Raw genomic sequence first — 22,737 nt, 5'->3', positions numbered from 1 at the left:
ACAGTGGTACCTCGATATACGAAATTAATCCGTTCCGAGGCGGCCTTCATATCATGAGTTTTTCGTATCTTGAACCGCATTTTACATGTAAAATGCCTAATCTGTTCCAAGCCCTACAAAAACACCCCAGTAAATTATATTTCCAGGCCTACAACATATGTTCTAGGGTTACGACACCGATCCGACGGAAGAAATATGACTCCAAAAAGGCAAAATACTGTACATACTTGAGTAATATTCAACTGCATGTAATGTTCAACCCCATTTTTATTGCATATATTAGGACTTTAGCATATGTCCCTTAGCAATATGCCTAGGCTACGTTAGCGGTTGCTACTGTAGCATAGTCTATGATTCTGACATCTAAACCCAAGAAGCTAAAAGCTTAGAATATGCCAATAAAATGTATAAATAGTCAGTATGTACTCATTTCAAATAATTATTAATTAACCATTAACTATAATAAACAAACAAACAAAAAAAACACCTTCCAATCGTTTGTTTACATTCAGCTCTTACGAGTACCGAACGAACGCCAAGCAATCACTTTTCCTAGGACACAGTAAGCCATAAATTTTCATTAGTATCTCTCTTCAACTAATGAAACTACCAAACAGTATAATAACCATTCATTTCTATTCTTTATTCTATCTTTACCTAATGGAGATACCGAGTTACTGACAGCTATAATGAAACATACGTAACGTAATATTAAAACAGAAGAATAATTCTAAAAAATATGAATTTGTTGGTTTCGATGATAGCAGTCTTGATTTATTTTATATTTTATGATATCTAATTCACAAATTTTTTATTAAATGTATTGCATGTACTCATTTCAAATAATTATTAACCCTTAAACGCCGACTGGACGTATTTTACGTCGACATTTTTTGTCTCTCGGGTGCCGACTGGACGTATTTTACGTCGACATACAAAAGTTTTTTTAAAAATTCGCAGAAAAATACTTTTAGGCCTACCAGCCGAAAACTCTTGAATCACGCGCCTTGGGGGATGCTGGGAGTTCACGGATCAAGGTGTTGTTTTGTTTACAATCGTTACGCAGGCGCGCAAGCGCGAATTTCTTTCCTGCCGCACTAAAAAGTATCTGTGACACATCTCGGAAATTATTTCGTCACTTTGACATAATTTTTGTACCATTTTAAATTAGCCGTTACATGGAGTATTATATAGGAAAATGTGCGCATTTTTATGTAGAATACAACTAAAAAATACTCATGATTGTAGCTTTAATCAGTTTTGAGATATTTTCATATAAATAACGATAATTGCCAAAATTTCAACCTTCGGTCAACTTTGACTCTACCGAAATGGTCGAAAAACGCAATTGTAAGCTAAAACTCTTATATTTTAGTAATATTCATTATTATTTACCTAACCAATTTTGCAACTAATTGGAAGTCTCTAGCACAATATTTCGATTTATGGTGAATTTATGAAAAAACTTTTTCCTTACGTCCGCGCAGTAACTCTTCCGAAAAAAATCATCCATGCGATTGTGGTAATGTTTGCACCATTTTAAATTAGCCGTTACATAAAGTTTTATATATATAAATGTGCGCAATTTCATGCACAATACAACTAAAAACAACCCATGGTTGTAGCTTTTATCGATTTTGAAATATTTTCATATAAAAAATGATAAGTGACAAATTTTCAACCTTCGGTCAACTTTGACTCTACCAAAATGGTCGAAAAACGCAATTGTAAGCTAAAACGCTTATATTCTAGTAATATTCAAGCATTTACCTTCATTTTGCAACAAATTGAAAGTCTCTAGCACAATATTTTGATTTATGGTGAATTTATGAAAAAAATAACATTTTCTTTACGTCCGCGCGGTAACTCTTCCAAAAAAATCATATGTGCGATTGTGGTAATGTTTGCACCATTTTAAATTAGCCGTTACATAAAGTTTTATATATTAAAATGTGCGCAATTTCATTTAGAATACAACACAAAATAATTGAAGGTTGTAGCTTTTCTCATTTTTGAAATATTTGCATATAAATCACGATAAATAAAAAAAAAAACATGTTCGGTCAACTTTGACTCTACCAAAATGGTCGAAAAACGCAATTGTAAGCTAAAACTCTTACATTCTAGTAATATTCAGTCATTTATCTTCATCTTGAAGCAAATTCAAAGTCTCTAGCACAATATTTAGATTTATGGTGAATTAAAAAAAAAAAACTTTCCTTCCCTACGCGCGCGGATTCTCCGCCACAAATCTCCGAAATGCGTACGTTCCATTCTCGGAATATTTGCTCCGTTTCATATTAGGCATTTCATAGAGTTTTATATATGAAAATGTGCGCAATTTCATGTAGAATAAAATGAAAAATATTTGAAGGTTGTAGCTTTTCTTATTTCCGAAATAATTGCATATAAAAAAATATATATAAAAAATTCGACATTCGGTCAACTTTACCTAGTCAGATATGGTCGAAAACTGCATTTGTAAGCTAATATTCTTACATTATAGTAATATTCAATCATTTTTCTTTATTTTGAAAGAAATTGGAAGTCTCTAGGACAATATTTAGATTTATGGTGAATTTTTGAAAAAAATATTTGTTACGTCCGCGCGTTACGAATTCATGCATTATTTTGTGATAATATTTTCTCTCTGTTGCTTTTATCGTTTTACAATGTGTTATATACCAAAATGATCGCAATTTAGTGTACATTACAACGAAAAAAAAGTAACTTGTTACCTTTAACCGTTTTGCGCACAGCGCGATTTGAAAACAATAATATATGAAATTTCGTTTTTGCGCTACCATATATCGCATTATTTATATATGATAATGATAATTTTTTTCATTTCTGATGGTTGCATACTAAACTTCAGCCAATGACAAAAAAAAGGAGTAAAAAATGAACTCTTAATCTTGAAAACTAAGCGCGCTGTGATTTTTTGAAAACAATATTTTTTCCGCTTCCGCGCTCACTCTGAAACACCTCCGGCTCACGGGAGACATTTTTTTTTTACCGCTTCGGCGTTTAAGGGTTAAGTAACCATTAACTATAAAAAAAAAAAAAAAAAAAAAAGCTTCCAAACTTCTGTTTACATCCAGCACTTACGAGTATCGAACGATCCCCAAGCAATCACTTTTCCTAGTACACAGTAAGCCATAAATTTTCATTATCTCTCTTCAACTACTGAAACTACCAAACAGTATAATAACCATTCATTTCTATTCTTTATTCTATCTTTACCTAATGTTTTTTTTTATTAAATGTATTGCATGAATAAGTTTTTCAATTTACAGCATCCTTTTACCAATAAATACATAAAGCACAAGGGGTAGATGCTGACCAACAGGAGAGCGGGAGGATGGTGGCGAGTTTACTCAGTTGGCGGCGTGCGAGTTTTAAAATTGTTCTCGGTGGTCCAGGCGAATCTCGGGACTTTACAGCAACAACCTTTCATAACGAGCAATTTTCGTATGTAGAGCCGTAAAATTTTTCGTATTTGCTTTCGTATCTCGAGTTTTTCATAAGTTGAGCCTTTCGTATGTCGAGGTACCACTGTATATATCTGTGTATCATTCAATCTTGTGTATCTTTGTTATTAAAATTTCACAGAAAAACACGATTTCATCATATATCACATTGTGTACAGTGTGAGATTAAGCTAGGCTCTCTAATATTAAATCTGTGTTAGGTTTTAACTTATATGTACTAGTTTGATGTTAGACTATACCATCTACTTCAACAAAGAAAACAGTATGATCATCTATCAGGAAATGTCCATTTAAATGATCTTCAGTTGTTGTTTCCTTCATTTTACAATGTGAAGGAATAAATAAATCAATTAATTCTTCTAAAATACTGAATTTACTTACCAATCATGCAGTAAAAACCCCATGCCACACATACACACTATTTCCATCTTCCCCTCGAACTTCAAGAGCATTACGACTTGAATTCCCAAGGTACTGTGAAGTCAAGAGATTAGGTTAGAAATGAAATTTAATAACACTTTTTAAAAAAATTGTATTAATAGGTAATATAAAGTGAAAAGAAATAATGAAATTATAATATACCTACTAAATCTACTAAAACTGTTCTACAGACAGTCCCAAGTTATGCTGGGAGTTCCATTCCTGGCAGGGTACTGTAAACCGAAAATTGCCTTAACCCAAATCATCATAATTATAATGAGAATAAATAGCACTTACAGTGCTGTTACAGTCTTGTAAGCACTATAAGTCCAGGTTACAGTGCTGTAAAGAAGATAACGGCAGCGTAAATCCACTTACGGCATTGAAAAATTTTGATTAACAGCACCAAGAAGCAAGCGCTGTAAGTCTGGAACGACGTAACCCAGGGACTGCCTGTACTGTGTTTATATGGAAATGGATGCAATTCTTATCAAAGCAATGTTAAATTATGATTGCTGCCAACTCTAGGTGTTGATGGGAAGGGCTGTTATTATATCAATAATTGACAACAGATTATAAAAAATAATTTTTTAAGTATTCATTCAGAGTAATTAACATTTCAGCAACATTTCCACTCATTTTTTATAATCTTTTTGTCCCTTCATCATCATCATCACCTCAGATACCTTTTGATGCAAAGGGTCTATGACATATCATCACTCATGCCTTTCTCATAGATCTCAAACAAGTAAGTCTGAGTTTCTAACTCTAAAGGTGCCCACAACCCCTAGCTGAACCTATTAGAGGAATCCCTCAATTATCCGGATCGCCATTATATGAAACAACATTACCTGACACACATGTACCAGGGATCAAGGCCCCAAAGATGTATGATTTATATTTTTACATTTTTAAAAATTTGAGAAAAACAGCCATCTGATGGCTGGCAATGCTGCATGGCCTCAAAATAATGTTGGATACACTGTCTGCATGTGGATTGACTAAGCATTATTATTATTAATAGGTGTTAGTTTTTCCAGACCTCTGAGTCTCAAGTAGACTCTTCTCGGGCTGGTTCTCAGGGATCAATCCTGAGAAAAAAAAAAAATTAGACTTTATTTGAGAAACCCGTCTTATTTAAAAAATTTAGATTTATTAAGTTGAAAAATCCCTGCTTTCCGCAAGAATATTTTTCATTTCCGAACTCCGCAGATAAATAGATCTTTGCTGGGTCCAATTTGGGCACTCAACAAGCAAATGCTGTACTGTCATGGGTGTTTGACATCTGTTACATTTCACTGGGTCAGCATGTGGTGTTGACATCAAGTGACCATGTGAGAATCTTGTGTGTCCTATACGTAGCCTTGCTAGGATCACCTCTTTTGCTCTTTCCTCCTGTGAGGATGTCCTCCATGCATAGACTTCAGTTTTTATATTTTTAAGTTTATTTGTTGTTGGCACCGAGGCCCATTCTTCTTTCCAATCCTGGTAAATTAATGTTTTAACTGATTTTACCCAGTCTGACACTGGGGCATATGAAATTGTTGGAGGGATAGTGCAGGCTAATTTGGCAGCAGAGTCTGCATATTCATTTCCTTTTATTCCCACGTGTGCTGGGATCCAACATATTTCCATTGATATTCCTGATTGGAGGAGTTGATGAATTTTTATTTGAATTTCCTGTACTATTTGGTTTCCTGGTTTATACTGTCTTATTGCATCTATAGCGCTACGTGAGTCACTGAAAATAACAGAGACACTTGCTTTTGCCTCAGATATCATATCTAGAGCCATCTGTATGGCTGTGACTTCAGCAGTAAATACTGATGATATTGAAGGTAGGCTTTTTTTACTTAACATATTTTTCGAATATGCAGATGCTCCTACTCCAACATTATTTTTGGAGCCGTCTGTATATATCATAAATTTGTCGCCTTTTCTTCTAATGTGCTCCAAAGCATGTTGGCGGTACATTTCTGTACTTGTCATTTGTTTTTTGAGTAGGTAAGACAGGGAGGTACATATCTTTACTCTATTTAAAATCCATGGTGGTGGCAATTCCATTGGTGGGTGAAAAATTGGATTCATATTATGTATGTTCATTATGTATCTAGCTCTTTTTGGGAAAGAGCTAGTACTATTAACTGCTGTTACTTGATTACAGTTTTGGAAGCAGTAAGTTGCAGGAGACGATCCTGCTTGCATTGAAAGACCTCTTTGTATTGTTATTAAATTACGGTGATGTTTTAAGGGCAAAACACCTGCCTCCACCAAAAGTGAGTTTGTTGGGGACGATCGGAAAGCTCCTGTGCATAATCGCACGCCTTCATGGTGCACTGCATCGAGAGATTTTAATGCAGATTCTGAGGCGGATGAATATATTGGACAGCAGTAATCTATTATGGATAAGACTGTTGCCTTATATATCATTAATAAAATGTCTCGCTTTGCTCCCCAATTAGTGTGTGATAACTTTTTTAATATGGCAAGGGCTTTGATGCCCTTGGCTTTAATGTATTTGATGTGCTCTTTCCAATTTAAATGTTGATCAAATATTACTCCTAGATACTTGATTTTTGTACAAAATTGTATTTCAGTGCTATAAAGATGCAGTTTGATTGTTTGGTTCTTCATCCACCTTTTGTCTTTGTAGAAGAAGATTGCTTTTGTTTTATCAGTTGAAAATTTGAAATCCCAACTGACTGAATTTGCCCAACTACATATATTTGAAATGGCAGTACTGAGAACTCTCTGAGCATGTCTCAGATTACTACTCGTATAGTAAATGACAAAGTCATCAACATATAAACTGTTTTTTACACCACTTGGTAAATTTATAGTAATGTCATTGATTGCTAAAGCAAACAATGTACAGCTCAAGACACTACCTTGAGGGATTCCTTCTTCCAGTTTATAGGTTACTGAGTAGGAATTTTCTACTCTTACTTGAAAAGTTCTGTTTGTTAAGAAGTTCTTAATAAATATTGGTAAGTGGCCTCTTAGTCCCTTGGAGTGGAGTTTTTGCATGATGTTATGTTTCCATGTTGTATCGTATGCTTTTTCTATATCAAAAAATATAGCTACTGTTAATTTCTTTTGTTCAAAGCCTTTTTTGATATGATCTTCTAAATGTGTTAAGGGATCTAGGGTTGATCTGCCAGCTATTGAACCAGATTGTGTTGGTGTTAAAATGGATTCTTTGGTTATTACATACGTTAATCGTGCATTAACCATTTTTTCTAAGATTTTGCATAGGCAACTTGTTAGAGATATCGGTCTATAATTGGATGGATTACTTGCATCCTTTCCTGGTTTGTTTATTGGAATAATTATGGCATGTTTCCATTTATCAGGAAAGACACATTTTAGCCAGATACTATTGTAAAATTTTAATAATAAATATGATTTAGCTATAGGAGCTAATTTTTCTATCATTTCAAATGATATTTTATCATATCCTGGTGCAGAGGGATGACAAGAGTTGATGGCATTATCTAGTTCATCCATGTTAAAAAATATAGTTATATTCCAGGTCTTCAAGAGTTTCAAAATTGAGTATTATATTTTCTTTTTGTTTTCTGACACTTTGAAAATGTGTATCTAGGCTGGAGTAAGCACTGATGTTTTACAAAATGTTTCCCAATTATGTTTGATATTTCATAAGTATCATGGTATATTTTTCCATTTAAATGTATTGCACTTCTTGGAGGTCTTATATGTTTTCCATTGATTTTCCTTATCTTTTGCCAGACATCCCTTGTGGATGTGTTTGAAGATATGTTTGAGACATATTCTTTCCATGATGCGATTTTTTCAGCTATTACTGTTTTTCTAAATTTGGCTGTATATTTGTTATATAGTGGTTTAATGTGGTTAATTGTTATGTTTGTTATAACTATTTTGTTTAATATGTTTATATTATAGGGAATTTTGTTGAGTGATTTAAGGCGAGTTTTGAGTCTGTTTAGATTGCGACTCAATATATGTTTTATTTTTACTTAAATGTTGTTAATGTTGGATTCCACCATGGGACAGGGGATTTTGTGGAATGTGTTTTGGTTTTTGGAATACTTTTATCTGCAGCATTTATTATGAAGTTTGAGAAGGATTCACATGTAGTATTGTGATCTTCATTATGTGGGAATGGTGGTATGTTTCGTGTGTATAGGAAATATTTATCCCAGTTAGCTTTTTGGATATTATATCTTGTAGGTGGCAATATTTTGACATTACTTAAGTAGTTCAGAATGATTGGGAAATGGTCACTTGTGTATGAATCGTCTAGGACGTTCCATTCAAATTTCTCCGCTACATCATTTGAACATAATGAAATGTCAATTGAAGAAAAGGTTAGGTGTGTATTTGAAAAATATGTTGGAACTTCACTTTCATTGAGACAATACAGATTGTGTTTCATTATAGTATTCTCTATGTTGATTCCGGATGTGTCAGTGGGGTTATTAATATCCCATAATGGATTATGTGCATTAAAATCTCCTACTATAAGTAGTGGTTCCTGTATACTTTTGCTAATAAGTTCAGAAAAATCACTGAAATTTGCATTGAAATTTGGTTGGTTATATAAATTACAAATAGTAATTTTACTTTTATCAGGCATATACAGTTTAATTGATGTTCTTTGATATGGCATAGATGGTATGTCAACAGGTTCATATGTAATGCTATTTATGAACGTATCTGGCTGTGCCTAATTTTCCACCGTCAGTTGGTGAATAACAGGCAATTTTATAGTGTTGGATATTTGTAGGGTTACTTCCTATATGTTGTAGACATATGCACATTGGGTTGTGGTCTCGTATAGATTCTTTGTAATTCACCCAGACGTAGTCGGGTTAAGAGACCATTTATATTCCATTGAATGATTTTATATTCCATTATTGGGAGGAATTGGTGTTAAATTCTGTAAATTGATTGCTGATTTTACTTTATCTCGTAGTTTATATGCATTTGAATTTATTTGTGGTTTTTTAATCGTTGTATTTGTATGTTGGTTATTAGATTCTGCAGTTGTTTGTTTTTCATAGTTGAATATTAATAAGTCTATTTTTGATTTTATAATTTCCTTTTTGTATTTTAAGGATTCAGAACATAATTCGTTCTCATGTTGGTGTGTTAAAGGGCACCTCCTTAATTTGGTAAAATTGTCAATACAATTTCGTACTGTGTCCTCTGTCTTGGTAGTTAGTTGGTTATATGTACTTACAAAGCATTCATTACAACCACAAGATGAAGCATGTTTGGTAATGTTAATTATTGGTTCAGAAGTTTTTGGTCTAGCTTTAGAAATGTCTGGTTTTGTAATTCTATTGTTCCTTTTCTGTAGTGATAAGGACTGTTGGTTTGAGGGGTTATTTGTTTTGTTGTTGTTAATGGGATATTTCGGTCTTGTGGATGGTTGGGGGGTGATAGTTATATTTTGGTTTGGTTTAATGGTATGATTTTCATTAGTATTATTTGAGATGGAAATTTTAAAGAGTGATTTTTACTGTCCAGATGTTGGCTGTTTGATTGAGATTGAGGGTAATTGTGTATTTCCACTTGTGATGAGGTTAGTTTAATATCTTTTTTAAAATGTTCTCCTTGTGTAGTTGGAGTCTCTCTGGATTGATTGTAATTTTCAATATTTACTTTTTTTCCCTTAGGTGGGGTTCTTTCTAGAATTCTTTTCTTTTTGCCAGTTCGATTATCATCATTATTTAATTCTTCTTCTATTGGAAGTTCTTTTCTTTTTCCCATGGATAACTGAATCATCTATGTTGGTGGTGGTATTGGTTGTTGTAATATCACTTTTATTTTGGGTTTCAGTATTATTGGTATGAAATCCAGTTTCCATGTTTATACTATCTTGTTTGTCATTGTGCTGTTTGATGTCTTGATTTTTAGTCACATTGAAAGGTGGGGGTTTTGGATGGATTGTTAACGCCTCTTACTTTTAGCTCAAGTCTGGCTTCCATGACTGACATTCCTGTCCTATTTATTAACAACTGAAGTTCTGTGTTATATTGGTAAAATGAACACTCCTTAGATTTTGTGTGATGGGCTAGTCCACAATTAATACATTTTGATTGTTTACAGTTCCAATTAGTGGTATGGTCATCTGATGCACAGACTGCACATATAGCTTTATTACGGCATCTTTTGTATGTGTGTCCATACCTTGAGCACTGTGTACATTGTAATGGTTTAGGAACAAAAGGACGAACTTCTCTATTTTGTCCAAGAATTTTTATTTTAAATGGTAAGTCTTGGCCTGTAAATTTTATTTTGGCAATGTTGATATTTTTACTTTTATCTTTCCTACTTGAAATAGAGTATATTTTCTAAATCATGGATATTGTTATATCTCAATTTTAGGGAGTCTAGCAATAGTTGTTTTGAAGGAAGCTCCTGCTCGCTATTGGGTAGGATGACTGTACCCTGTACATAATTCAATGTTTCATGGCTTGTAATTATTACCTTTATATTATTTATTTCTGTTATACTTAAAAAGGCAGTGGACTGCTTTTTATTGGTTACTTGGATAAGCCATTCATTGTCCTTGATGTGTCTGCATTCCATGTCTTGTGTTGGATATATGTTAAGTAATTTGTTTTCTAGCATCGCTGCTGAGATTTTGTTGTCAGCTTTGAGGACTAGAAATCTTGACCAATTATCTGGTCCAAAGAGGTCATCAAAATGTACCAATGTGGGATTAAGTCGGTAATTTTTGTTTCTTTTTGGTCCTTGTTTTATGTATGTTGCTTGTCTATTATGATTTTTATATTTTTCTGTATTGCTGAGAGGATTATTTGTCTCTAATTCAGAATTATTGTTCATCATATATGGTTCCATTGTTACGATATTGAGTTTACCAATTTATTTTTGTTTGTTTCTTTTGTATTTATGCACTCTATTTGGTTTTCTGGCTCTGCTGCTTTACTTGGAACAGGGTGTTCCTTTGTATCTTTTATAGTACTTTCACTACTTGTGGCAGTACCTAGGAAATTCGGGAGTGACGTGCCAATGGTCATCAACTGTGCCGTAGTTTTTCCATCATGGGGCCCAGGGGTACTCAAATCATTTATTTCACAGTTCATAAATTTTGAGTTTTTACAAAAAAAAAAAAAAAAAAAAAAAAAAAAATTCTTGAAAAGATATCATTGGCCCTCGCGAAGTTAAATTTTCTGCCAAAGGCACAAGTGAGAAAGGACTCCCAAATGTCCGCATCCCTACCCTACCCAAAAGGGGATGGCATAACATGATTAGTATGGCCCAAGTGTAAGCAGAACCCGCTTGCTAGGACTAAGAGTATTATGTTAATACAATTATCCCCATCCTAATCACATTATGGGCAAACTGGATAGAATGCCGAGAGTTCTATTCCTAGAACCAGGCCCCCCTGGAATCCGTGGTCCAGCTCCACAGAATAGTTCCGCCTGAAAAACAGGTCCGAACATTGTCGGGTAGATGATGGATCTACCACAGTTCTCACTATTTAGCTTCGGATTTAACTCCACGTTAAGCCATGATATTGTTTTTGTTCTCATTTATTGCTTTCAAAAATTTTGGCAAAAAATGGAAAGGTCCACATAAGTTTACTCGAAAATATATAATGTCATATGGGACTCTTGGGTTTGAACCTGGAAGAGATTCCTGAGGTTAGAAGAGCCCCCACCTCACCACGTCAAGGTGGTCCCAAAATGAGGGGGGATTGACTAAGCAAAGGTTTTGGGAGTTGGGAGAGTCCTCAAGAAGTTTCTGTGGTGGGGAGGAAGTGGGGTTGGGGTTGGATAGCTTGGTGCAATGAGAGGAGGAATTGGAAATGGAGTATAAGATGTAGGCCAAAGGTCAAGCGCTGGATCTACGAAATTATTCACCTGATCAGAGAGGAGGGGCAGCAAGGCAGAGTAGATTAAGGCTCTGAGGTGTTGTTTTGGAGGGTGGGTGGAGCTGGGGAGCAGTTTCTATGGCTGGAAAGGTCTAGAGATGCAGTGCTAGATCAGTGAAGAGGGCTAGGTAAACCTGATTTGATGGAGCTTGGTTGATTTCATATTTTCATGTTTATGATATCCTTTAATAAAATATGAATTACTGAACACACCAACGTCTCAGTACAGTAACACACACTCCTTCACTTATTTTATGCTACAGAAATATCAAGTGATAAAATGTGCTCTTGTGTACTGTTTTGATATATGTGACAATCATACTTAGAATCAACTAAGCTTGTAATGAAATATGATACAGTAAATGAAAATGAAGCAAAAAAAAAAAAAAAAAAAAAAAAAAAAAAAAAAAAAAAAAAAAAAAAGGGCAGTACATACATCCACACCCATCTGTAGAGTGGCTAAACTTGCTACAGCCTGTTTGATTTTGTGTTGCCTACATACAAAATTCGAATATTAAATATTTTTATGATTATAAATGAAACATCAACAGTACTAAAATATTTTCTTGTGTACTGCGTGTGTGATATTCATACTCAAGTGTCAACTAAACTTGTAATGAGTAAGGTACATTAAATCAGGCAAAGCAAAAAATATGACTATGTACCTATATATGCAAACACTCATTCTATGGCATCATGAAGTTCCTGGAGTTTGATAGTGTTGTGATTTGATATTTCATTAAAAGATATGTACAGTAATGATATACAGTCTACCCAAGCTATTCGTGGATTCGCCTATTCGCAGATTTTTCCATGGACCTTATATACCCATTATTCACAGAAAATTCACCTATTTGTGGTATTTTTCACTAAGAAATATTCACAAATGACTGTACTTTCATATAATTTTTGTGACTAAATGTACCTTTTGTGATGAAACTATTAAAATACTCAGGTATAAGCATTTTAGTGTGTTTTTTTTTGTTTTAACTATCAAAAAGACATTTTTATGATAAAATAAGTTTTTAATTATATACTTACCCAGTAATTATATTGCTGCGAGTGAAACTTAGCAATATAATTACTGGGGGAAGCTGTACAATTAAAAATGGGCAGTTCTAAGCATTTTTATTGGGTTTTTAAGTATTCCCAGAATTTAACTATTCATGTGGGTTCTGGTACCCATCCCCTGCAAATATGGGGGTCTACTGTATGGTATGTATATAAGTGTATATAGTAATAACTCATTTGTCGAACGTTTCTTATGTCAAACATTCCGTTTTTCAAACGAATTTTTAGAGAAAATTTTATATTGTTTGTTGAACAAATGCTTATACATACTTCGAACTGACCGATTATCTAGTTTATATACTTGTATTCGACAGCCAAATGCAAACTACAAGAAAAACTGTATTAACATGTTTTTTCATTGACACTGCTACCATATATACTCGCGTAGCATGCGACTTTTGAAGACCTAATTTTGGAGCTAATTTTAATGAGGTCGTATCATACATGAGATATGAAATTAGAGTACCATGTAATAATCGCATAATAGTATCTTAAGATAAAATACAAACATAATGAATATTAATCTTTTCCATGAATCTTTTAAAAAGTTATGCTTTTACTTTTTAGCAGATCAACATTCTTTCCTCAGCTTCAGCTAAAACTTCCAGCTTAAATTTAGCGGTACAGTGGACCCCCCGTATTTGCGTTCTCCAGATTCGCAGACTCACACATTCACGGATTTCTCTTGGGAACGTTTCCCCACATTATTCGCAAAAAATTCTCACATTCGCGGTATTTTTCTATGAAAAATAACAAATTCCTGGTTGTTTTTATCAATTTCATCATAAAATGCACTTTTTGTTATAAAACTATTAAAAAACCAAGTGTGAAAATTTTTAGTGGGTTTTTCTTGAGTTTTAACTAACAAAATAGGCAGTTTTGAGCATTTTTATAGGGGTTGCAAACATTCATGGGTTCTAACTATTCACGGGGGGGTCTGGTACGCATCCCCCGCGAATACGGGGGGGGGACCACTGTATATGCCCTTGCCGATCTTTTCTCCACCGTGAGTATGGATATAGTTATGTAAAAAAATATCATTCCTATTCTACTTAAAACATAATTTCTAACATAACCACAGTAATTTTTTACTGTCGTAAGATGGTTGAAATGCAAGCAAAACCACTGTTGTTATTGGATTCGGTTGCCATAGCAAATCAGCTGTTTCTGGCTGTATGCATTTACACAACAAGTATAACATTACTAATGATACTTTTAGCATTCTCTTTTACTTTTTTTCAACTTAACTAGAAGATGGGATAGATAAAGAGATGGAGAAAAAGGGGTTAGCCTAACCAGAAAATGGGACAGATAATGAGGAAAAGAGATAGCCTATTGTAATTTGGTCTCAAAAATTGAACTCGTATGATACGTGAGATACAAGATGTCTCAAAAATTGAACTCGTATGATACGTGAGATACAAGATAAAATAATTTTTTAAGGGTGAAAATTTGGGGGTCACATGATGTGTGAGATCATGCATTACATGACTATTTACGGTATATAGTTTAATGATAACCATATTTGACAAAATAAATAAAAAAAATAAAGCATTTCAGCATAAAATTTAGCATAAAAGAATTAATGCATTTCGGCAAAATATTTAGTATAAAAGATATACAAAATCATATATCACTGCGGTGACATCATGCACAGCTGACTTGGGACTAAACGAGGGAGCATCTATATGTTGAGGTGAGAAGAAGAGAGAGTGAAAATATTATTATATATACACATAAAAGGAATAACAATTCACATAAAGAAAATTTCACAAGAAATTTAACATACAGGCAGTCCATTCTTGATGGGATGCTGATAAGCGAAAACTGCCATTAACTGAAACTTGGCGATTTATGATGCCATTAACCAGTTAATGACGCTTAGGTAAGTTATGGTACCATAACTTTATTATCAGCACCTTATGGCGCTGATAATCAAAACTTGCCCCTTTATGGCACCATAAATCGCTAATTTTATGTGCTCGGATCACCATTAACTGAGTCCACCGATAACCAGGGACTGCCTGTAATGATAAAATATAAAGACAATCAAATGCAATACACTAGTAAATAAAAGAACAAAGTTTAAAAAATGACAATTTGTCCAAAATTGCATTTTTCCTAACTATACAAACCTGAGGTCCTTTTACAATAGGAAGATTACTAGCGGCAGCTGGATAGTTACTAGCGGCAGCTGGATAGGTCGTAAGCTTTCGAACAAGGGGTTCGGTAGTTAACTGCTTGTCCGACAGGCGCGCGCGCGTGACTGGGAGGTAAACAATCACTTTTGCTTTTGGCCCAAGCAAAAACTGCAGAGTGAGGGGTGGCATGAGGTGGGACTATGTGTAAAAGGACCTCAGGTTTGTATAGTTAGGAAAAATGCAATTTTCGACAAATTGTCATTTGTTCCGACACGGCATACAAACCTTCGGTCCTTTTACAATAGGAAGACTCACTTCTTGGTGGGAGGAATCTGAGTCTTTTGTGAACAGACTGGTGTTCGCCCAACCTTGGAATGCCTCCTCGGTCGTAAGAGCGAGGGAGGGATCCAAGCCTCTGTCCGATTGATCGGGGTGTGCACCGCAGGATCAATGGTCAGACCTCTGGACCAAGTACTAAGAGAGAGGCAAGTGTATCTCTTCGTACCAGCAAGCAAGAACAAGTTCCTATTTGCAAGAGGCAACATAAAGTTATGGTTTGTCTCTTGTTGGTATCCACTTCCCCCCCCCCCTTGTAGGAGGAAGTGGTGGATATTCGGGCTCCCATCCTAGTAAAGGGATAGGATGGGGCTCTGTCGAGTAGCTCACCTGCATCTCGTCCTTATCCAGCAAGGTGATGACTGTAGCCCTCTACCCACAGGTAGAGGGGAAGAAAAAGATAGGAAGAGAAGCCAGTCACTCTCTCATTCACTTATCTATTCTTACAGTCACACCAGGACTCGATGCTGTTCAGCCTGCTAGGGTCTGGGTTAGCTACACAACGCGTTGAGCAGCCACCACGGGTCCCAAGGAAAACGATCCAAGGACCTGTGGGCAATATCCAAAAGGTAGAAGGAGGTGCCAGTGGTTTGGTTGTACCAGACCCCTGCCTTCAGTACCTGCGCCATGAGAAGTTCTTGTTGTAACTCGAGGGACGTGTACTTCTAGGTCATCTTGGTGCTGACGAAGAGTCTTCAACACTCAGCCTGGGATGTCGAGTTTCTTCAGAAAGCGCGGTCGCGCTTTCACAGGACAAAGCAGCATCTCCTTCGCATCGAAGGCGGTGAAGTCCATTAGGGAGGGGATTGTGAAGGACTCTAACCGATCAGGAACCTGAAGGGTTTTGCTGAGTCTTCGCTACGAAGTTCGGTTACGAAATCGAGCGTCACACGAATGCCCCATCCCCTGGATGCTTGACTTCGCAGGAAAAGTCATGCAATTACCTCAGAGGAAAAGAAGGGAATGGTCGTATGACCTATCCCTCTTCTCGACTTCGGTGATGTCCTGTACCCATACTGGTCTATCCGTCTGCAGCGAAGTGTCTCACATTCTCCTATCCCCATGCAGTGAAGTTCTTCTTCTCGGTAGTGGATAGGACACCGACACTCAATGGTGGGTGTCGATGGTATGGGTACTGTGACAAGCCGTTAGGACGAAGAAAAGACTGTTATGGAACAACCGAACTAAGTCCACAGCGAAGTTCGTAACTGACTTGGGCGCTCTGACAGCTGCCGACTGACTGCGTTCGGTTAGGAGGCAAGTTGTCCAAGCACCCGAGCAAGTCACGTGACCTTCGCCTTAAAAGGGTTATGCCAAGAGACTAAACAAATAATTTGTTCGTCACCGATGCCAGACGGCGAGGTGATGATTCTCTTAAGGCATGTGCCCAACAGGCGAAAGTCAATTGCCTTCTAGAGACTGAGGTCCCTGATGGCAAGATATCTCATAGTATAGTTGACTCTCAGCTAAGGAGAAACAACACTATGTGTCGTTGAAGACGAAGGTGTACAGCCTACGTCTTCACAGCTGAATCGAGAGAAGGATTCTCAAGATTCTGAACCTGTGCTACAAAGACTGAGAACGCTAACCGCTATTCATTGCTGTCCGGTGAGGATCGTAGTTGCAATGAAAGCGGAGCGCTTTTCAGTAATGAAGACACAGGGAAATACTGCCTGAAGAACTACTTCTCATGGGCTGAACATTTGGAAGTAGAGCTGTCAGGTCAGAGAGTAGGCGATGTCTTCTGACACATCTGTTAATTCGGGGCGAACAAAGCATAATTGCACACCTGCGAATACGAGATATTTTGAAGACAAACTCAGATGTTCTGCAAATGCATTCGCATTATCGCGGTGCGATGCAGAGGGAGACTAGTACAGACTTCTGTTACCGTGCGGTAAAACAGAAAGATGGAAGAGTCCAAGAGATATCTCTGTTGAAAATTCTCGCAATGTCGAAGGCGATGAAATCGAGCGTCACAGCAGTAGATGGTCCTTCATTATTGCGAGAATCCCCGTTAATCAGAGACCTAAGTCCATGATTGTTGGGTAGAGATACGGTTCGGTAGTCAATCAAACCAGGGGAGAGAGAGACGTAACCGACCGTGCATCTCGGAGACCTAGCTGATACTGAGCTGCTATCAGGCAGTTCAATACGCAGTAGCTCTCGTTGACTCGTCATCCTGAGTTGCCAGATAATCCCTTCCACGAAGGAATGCGTTCGGCTAGAACCATCGAGCATAAAGAATACGCTCGAGCAATTATATTTAAACGAAACGGATTTCGGTAAATACAAAAGCTGATTTGGTGTTGTCATGACAATACCAAGTATCTAAAATCGAAACTGATAACTGCTGGGAGGTTGCAGGCAACCCCGAGTTGCAGTTCAATTAAGATACAATTCGTCTCGGTCACAAACCGTAGAGTTAACTACGGTATGCGCCTACCCCCCGGACAATTCAACTGTTAAAAGAATCATGTTGCGAGGGTAATATACGTTGTATATTTGTAGGTTCTGTAAAACGACCTCCATCCTAAATTCTTTTCCCCTCGAGGAATGAGAATAAGGATTGGAGATCGACCGCCTTCGTTCTCTAGTCAAGAGAGTGAAGGAGAAGTCTTTCCCAAAGGAAAGCTTCAATGGTGAACAGAATACCGAAGACGATAGTTCAAGCCAAACTGGAAGTTCCCGTCCGTTCTTCTCTATTCCAGGTTAATCGCCTACTGTGAGATACTCTTCTTCCTGCAGCAGTCTTCTTCCAAATGCTAGAAATTACAGGAATTCGAGCATAAGCGAGGTTCCCAATTATCGTGTAACAATTATCGGGGATTCTCGCTCACTTTGGACCATGGTCTCGCCTAAGTGTTTGGAGTTCAAAAAAAAAAAACTCGAACACTCTGAGTGCGCTAGAAATTCCGTAGAATTCTAAGCACTCTGCGAAACCCCCACCGAATTCGTCAAACGATATCAGTTGGTGGTCCTCTCGATTCCCGTAGAAATCGAGAAAGGGGCAGGATCCCTCCTCAACGACCAGGGCTTACGTCAGGTAGGACCTGAAGGTCCCCCCGGTAGCGCAGTCCCTAACGTGGGATCTTACAGAGAAATCTCTGTAGGATCCCTCCCCTTTCCCTCGTAGCCGTAAGGAGAGAATGGGGGAGGAATTGGATACTGGCTCACCCTTCCCAGCGGAACTAGCAGTTGGAGAAGGAAAAGGAGCAGCCATCGCCTTACGGCGATGGCCTCTCAGAGCCTGGGAAAACGTATCGTCAGGAGAAAACGTTTTCTTTTTCCCGAGGAGGGTTACGAACCTCATACTGTAGGTAAGGGGTCCTGCTGCCACTGTGAACGTCGTCTGGGTGGGGCTGATCGACACCTGACAGGAGAGAGCCGATACCGTCCTCCGACACATTCCAGTCCTTGTCGAGGTCGAAACCTCTCAGGAGGACCGAAGGGGTATTCAAATACGGGGTCCGAAGACACGTAGAAACGCCTCTGTCGCAGTAGAGGATGTGGAAGTAGCTTGTTCGACCGGCCAGAACTGAGAGAGCCTTCTTGTCCGGAGATGAGAGACTACCTGGTTCAACACAGTCGGCAAGCTCCGATCGCGGCAGACCCACTGTCGATTTGGGTTCCCTCTCGGGCCCCAAAACGACTCGAGCCGAGACATGGCTCTGCTGGTGGGAGCGGCGATCCATCCCCGAGGTCGTTGTGCTGACGAATCAGCGCCATAACCTCGGCAAAGTTCCTCTGGATCTCGGAAGTCTCAGCATCTTGCAGAGTAGGACCGTTAAGCCCTTCGAACAAGAGCATATTCCGAGAACCTTCCTCCTAAGATGGGGGAACAGCGACAGCCCTCTCGGTCTCCTCCAGCCACTTGCGCATACGTCCTGGCCAGTCCAAGAACCGTGCCTGGCACGTAGGGCGTCGTGGTGGGATCATGAGGGGCGCACCCCTCACGATCACTCCTCAATACCTCGCTCCTCCCGGTGTAACCCGAGGAGGTTGAAGGTACGGGAAAGGCAGACCTGACGCTCCCTCCTCGCTCGCTGGCAGAACCAGCAGGCTTGGAGGGCTGCAGGCGATCGTCAACCCGCGGTGGCGATCGAGCTGCAGGCCTGGTCGAACCGTCTCGCTGTGGAGAACGGCTGGACTGAGCACAGCGGCCCCGATCTCGAGTGTCAGAAGAGCTGGTGCTGGTTGCCGTACCCGATCGCTCTCTGTGAGAGCGACGGTCAGGCGACCTGCAGGCTCCACTGTCACGGTGAGACCGGTGCTTGTCCTCACGGCACGTCACGTCGCTGGTTCCAGCCGTGGCTGGCACCGGCGAAAGGGGGGACCTCTTCCCAGCCTCAGCCTGTGGCCGGTCGTGGACCGTCACGTCAGCCCGGGTAGCCAGCTGGTCGCCGCGAGAGCAAGAGCTGGTCTGGTGAGAGTCGCGTGAGCGGCTGTCACCAGTCTTCCGCTCCGTGCCGTGAACCTGACGCTGAGCGGGCTCAGAGGTCTGGTTCCTGGCTGCACGGTCGCTGGTAGGCGACCGTACACTCGGTACCTCCCGCGAACGAGAGGCCGGCGAGGAAGTACCGGTGTTAGCCGGTACCCCTCTGGTCCCCGTAGTCTTCTTCCTTGCGGAAGAAGAGACGGGCCCCGCTCCCGAAGGAGCAGGAGGACCAGCGGAAGGAACCCTCCCGTCCCACCGAGATGAGACGGGTCCCGAGAAGCTCCCAAGGGAGACTTCTTAGGAGGGAGGAGGCAACCTTCTTCTTCCTCGGCTGTGAAGCCTTAGAAGTCGAAGGGGAAGAGGCGGCAGCCAACGACGATGAAGAAGATGAAGACGACGACGACGACACCTTCCTCCTCTTCTTCGTCAGCTTCCTCAGGACAGACGTAAGATCTGCCATCCAGGGCGGAGCCGGGGCTGCTGTAGCCGAAGCCACAGGGCCCGGACGCACCTGTACAGACAGACCAAAGTCTGGGGTAGTACCACCACGAACAGGGACGACGTCAGCAGGTATGGGCATCTCAGGAACAGCAGGCACAGCCAGCACAGCATCGGCAGGGACAGCCAGCGCAGCAACGGCAGGGACAGCCAGCGCAGTAACTGCATGGACAGTCAGCACAGAATCGGCAGGTACGGCAGGCAGCACCGGAAACACAGGAGGTGGAGCAGCAGCCAGCAACATCCTGGTACCGGCGGCAGGTCCAGGGGCGAGCTCTAGGGCAGCGGAAGTGTGGTCGCGGCAGCGCGGCAACCACGAGCGGCGGCGGCGGCACGCCCCCCTCTCAGTACGGCGAACGGCACTTCACAGCGGCTGTAGGCAAGACTGTTACCACGTGAGGCGAGTACACCAGGTGAGGAGGGACGTCGTCACCTGGAGTCGATATTGTTGTCGTGGTCACCACTCCATGGGTGACTGAAGCAGGCCCAGACATAGAACCGCAGCCCCTGGACACTAGGCACCCCCTGCAAATCGAAGGACGCCCATACCTCACCAAGGTCCACCCTCGTGGCAGTAGCACCTGCGGAAATAACAGTAGTAGTGATTAGTGGGGGGGAAGTCCCCTCGCGCGGGGGGGGGTGAGCCCCACACCGAACGAGCGGAAGACCCCGAATACAATTGTACATCGGGCACCGAGCGCCCTCCCCCGCGCTCGACGGATCGGGCGAGGAGAAGAAACCAGATAACCTTCCCCCCCCCCCGAAGGGGAAGGGCCATCTGTGGGAGCTGAGCGGGGGGGGGGGGGGGGGTTCTCGTTCCCCACCCCCACACAGCACTCATGTACCCAACAATAATAATAAGAGCCCAAGAGCAATCGTGCCCTCGGCACCGAATGCAAGGGCATAAGGATCAATTCCCTGACTGAGCGGAACTTGAACCAAATAAAAATTGATGCAATCAATAATAAAAGGAATAAAATGAAAAAGAATCTTGCATTACGATTCACTTCACAATGAATAAGGGCTCGGATCGAGCGCATTTGCGCCCTCGGTACCGAGCGCAAATGGGCTCGGTTCGAGAGGCATATTGCGCCCTCGGTACCGAGCGCAAGGGTAAAAGGATCCATTCCCGATTATGAACGGAAACCTTGATCCATAATGAATTGATGCAATCAAAATATATATGAAAATGAAAAAGAATACTGCGCTTGCGATTTCACTTCATACAAAATAAAAAGGGGAAGGATCAATTCCCGGGTAAGAGCGGAAACATTGATCCAAGTAAATAACAAATAATGCAATCTCAATAAAATATGAAAATGAAAAAGAATACTGCACTTGCGATTTCACTTCATTCAAATAAAAAGGGGAAAGGATCAATTTCCGGGTAAGAGCGGAAACTGATCCAAAATGAGTATTGCTTCAATCAAAATAAAAATATGAAAATGAAAAAGAATACTGTACTTGCAATTCCACTTCCATACAGAATAAGTTTTCGTGCCGAGCGCATTCGCTCGGCAACGAGCATACAGGTAAAAAAAATATAAATGAAAAGGGTACTTACTTACGATTTTCATCTACACATTTCCAACCAAAATATAAGCTCGGAGCGAGCACTCTCCCGCCCTCGGCACCGAGCATACACAATACGAGGATCATTTCTGGGAAAAATGAATTCCCGCACTTACGCCCTTCAGTCCCGGCACTCGGGCGGAGGGCGTGGAGAAACCAAGATCCTTTAATTCACAATTGAATTCAATGGAAATAAAGATGAAATGATTGTACTTACAATTCAGTTTCACTAGATAAATAGAAAAAGAAAAACACAACCATGCGAAAGCAACGACGATGAAGCGGGCAGAGAGCGATGATACACACGTCTACACGCCAGCAGGCCGAAAGCAAAAGTGATTGTTTACCTCCCAGTCGCGCGCGCACGCCTGTCGGACAAGCAGTTAACTACCGAACCCCTTGTTCGAAAGCTTACGACCTATCCAGCTGCCGCTAGTAACTATCCAGCTGCCGCTAGTAACCTTCCTATTGTAAAAGGACCGAAGGTTTGTATGCCGTGTCGGAACAAAAAAAATTTAGCATAAACGATTAACAAAATCATTCGCCATTGTGGTGATGCACAGCTAACTCGAGGTAGAGGGATGGAGCATCTATATTTTTGAGGAATAATGAATAAATGATTTTAAGTTATCATGCATCATAACATTGTTGAGGAGAGAAGAAGAGACAGTAAAAACTTTACTGTAATATATGTACGTAAAATCAGTACCAATTCACATAAAAAAATAAAATGTTAGTATTTCACAATAAATTGAACATAGTAATAAAACATGACAGCAGTCTGATGCAATACAGTAATAATAAAAAAAAGTATTTCTTGAGCCAGTGTTCAGTGCACCAAGTGAAATGATAGACAGGAGAGGAGAGGGGAGATGACAGGGG

The 22,737-nt window shown here is 39.7% G+C and overlaps 1 protein-coding gene across 1 annotated transcript in view; it reads right to left on the bottom strand.

Annotated features, from left to right (window-relative positions):
- The window catches only part of LOC135202570 (zinc finger and SCAN domain-containing protein 12-like), a 110,286-nt gene that overhangs the window by 13,154 nt on the left and 74,395 nt on the right, over positions 1 to 22,737 (bottom strand). The window contains exon 5 of the mRNA XM_064232068.1: positions 3,873 to 3,965. Within this exon, the coding sequence (XP_064088138.1) occupies positions 3,876 to 3,965 (90 nt within the window). The 3' untranslated portion in view covers positions 3,873 to 3,875. The remainder of the gene's footprint in view (positions 1 to 3,872; positions 3,966 to 22,737) is intronic.

Source organism: Macrobrachium nipponense, chromosome 30, assembly GCF_015104395.2.
Source record: "Macrobrachium nipponense isolate FS-2020 chromosome 30, ASM1510439v2, whole genome shotgun sequence".
NCBI classification, from domain to species: Eukaryota; Metazoa; Arthropoda; class Malacostraca; order Decapoda; family Palaemonidae; genus Macrobrachium; species Macrobrachium nipponense.
The sequence above is the reverse complement of the archived record's forward strand: the minus strand, read 5'-3'. Positions and strand labels throughout refer to the sequence as shown.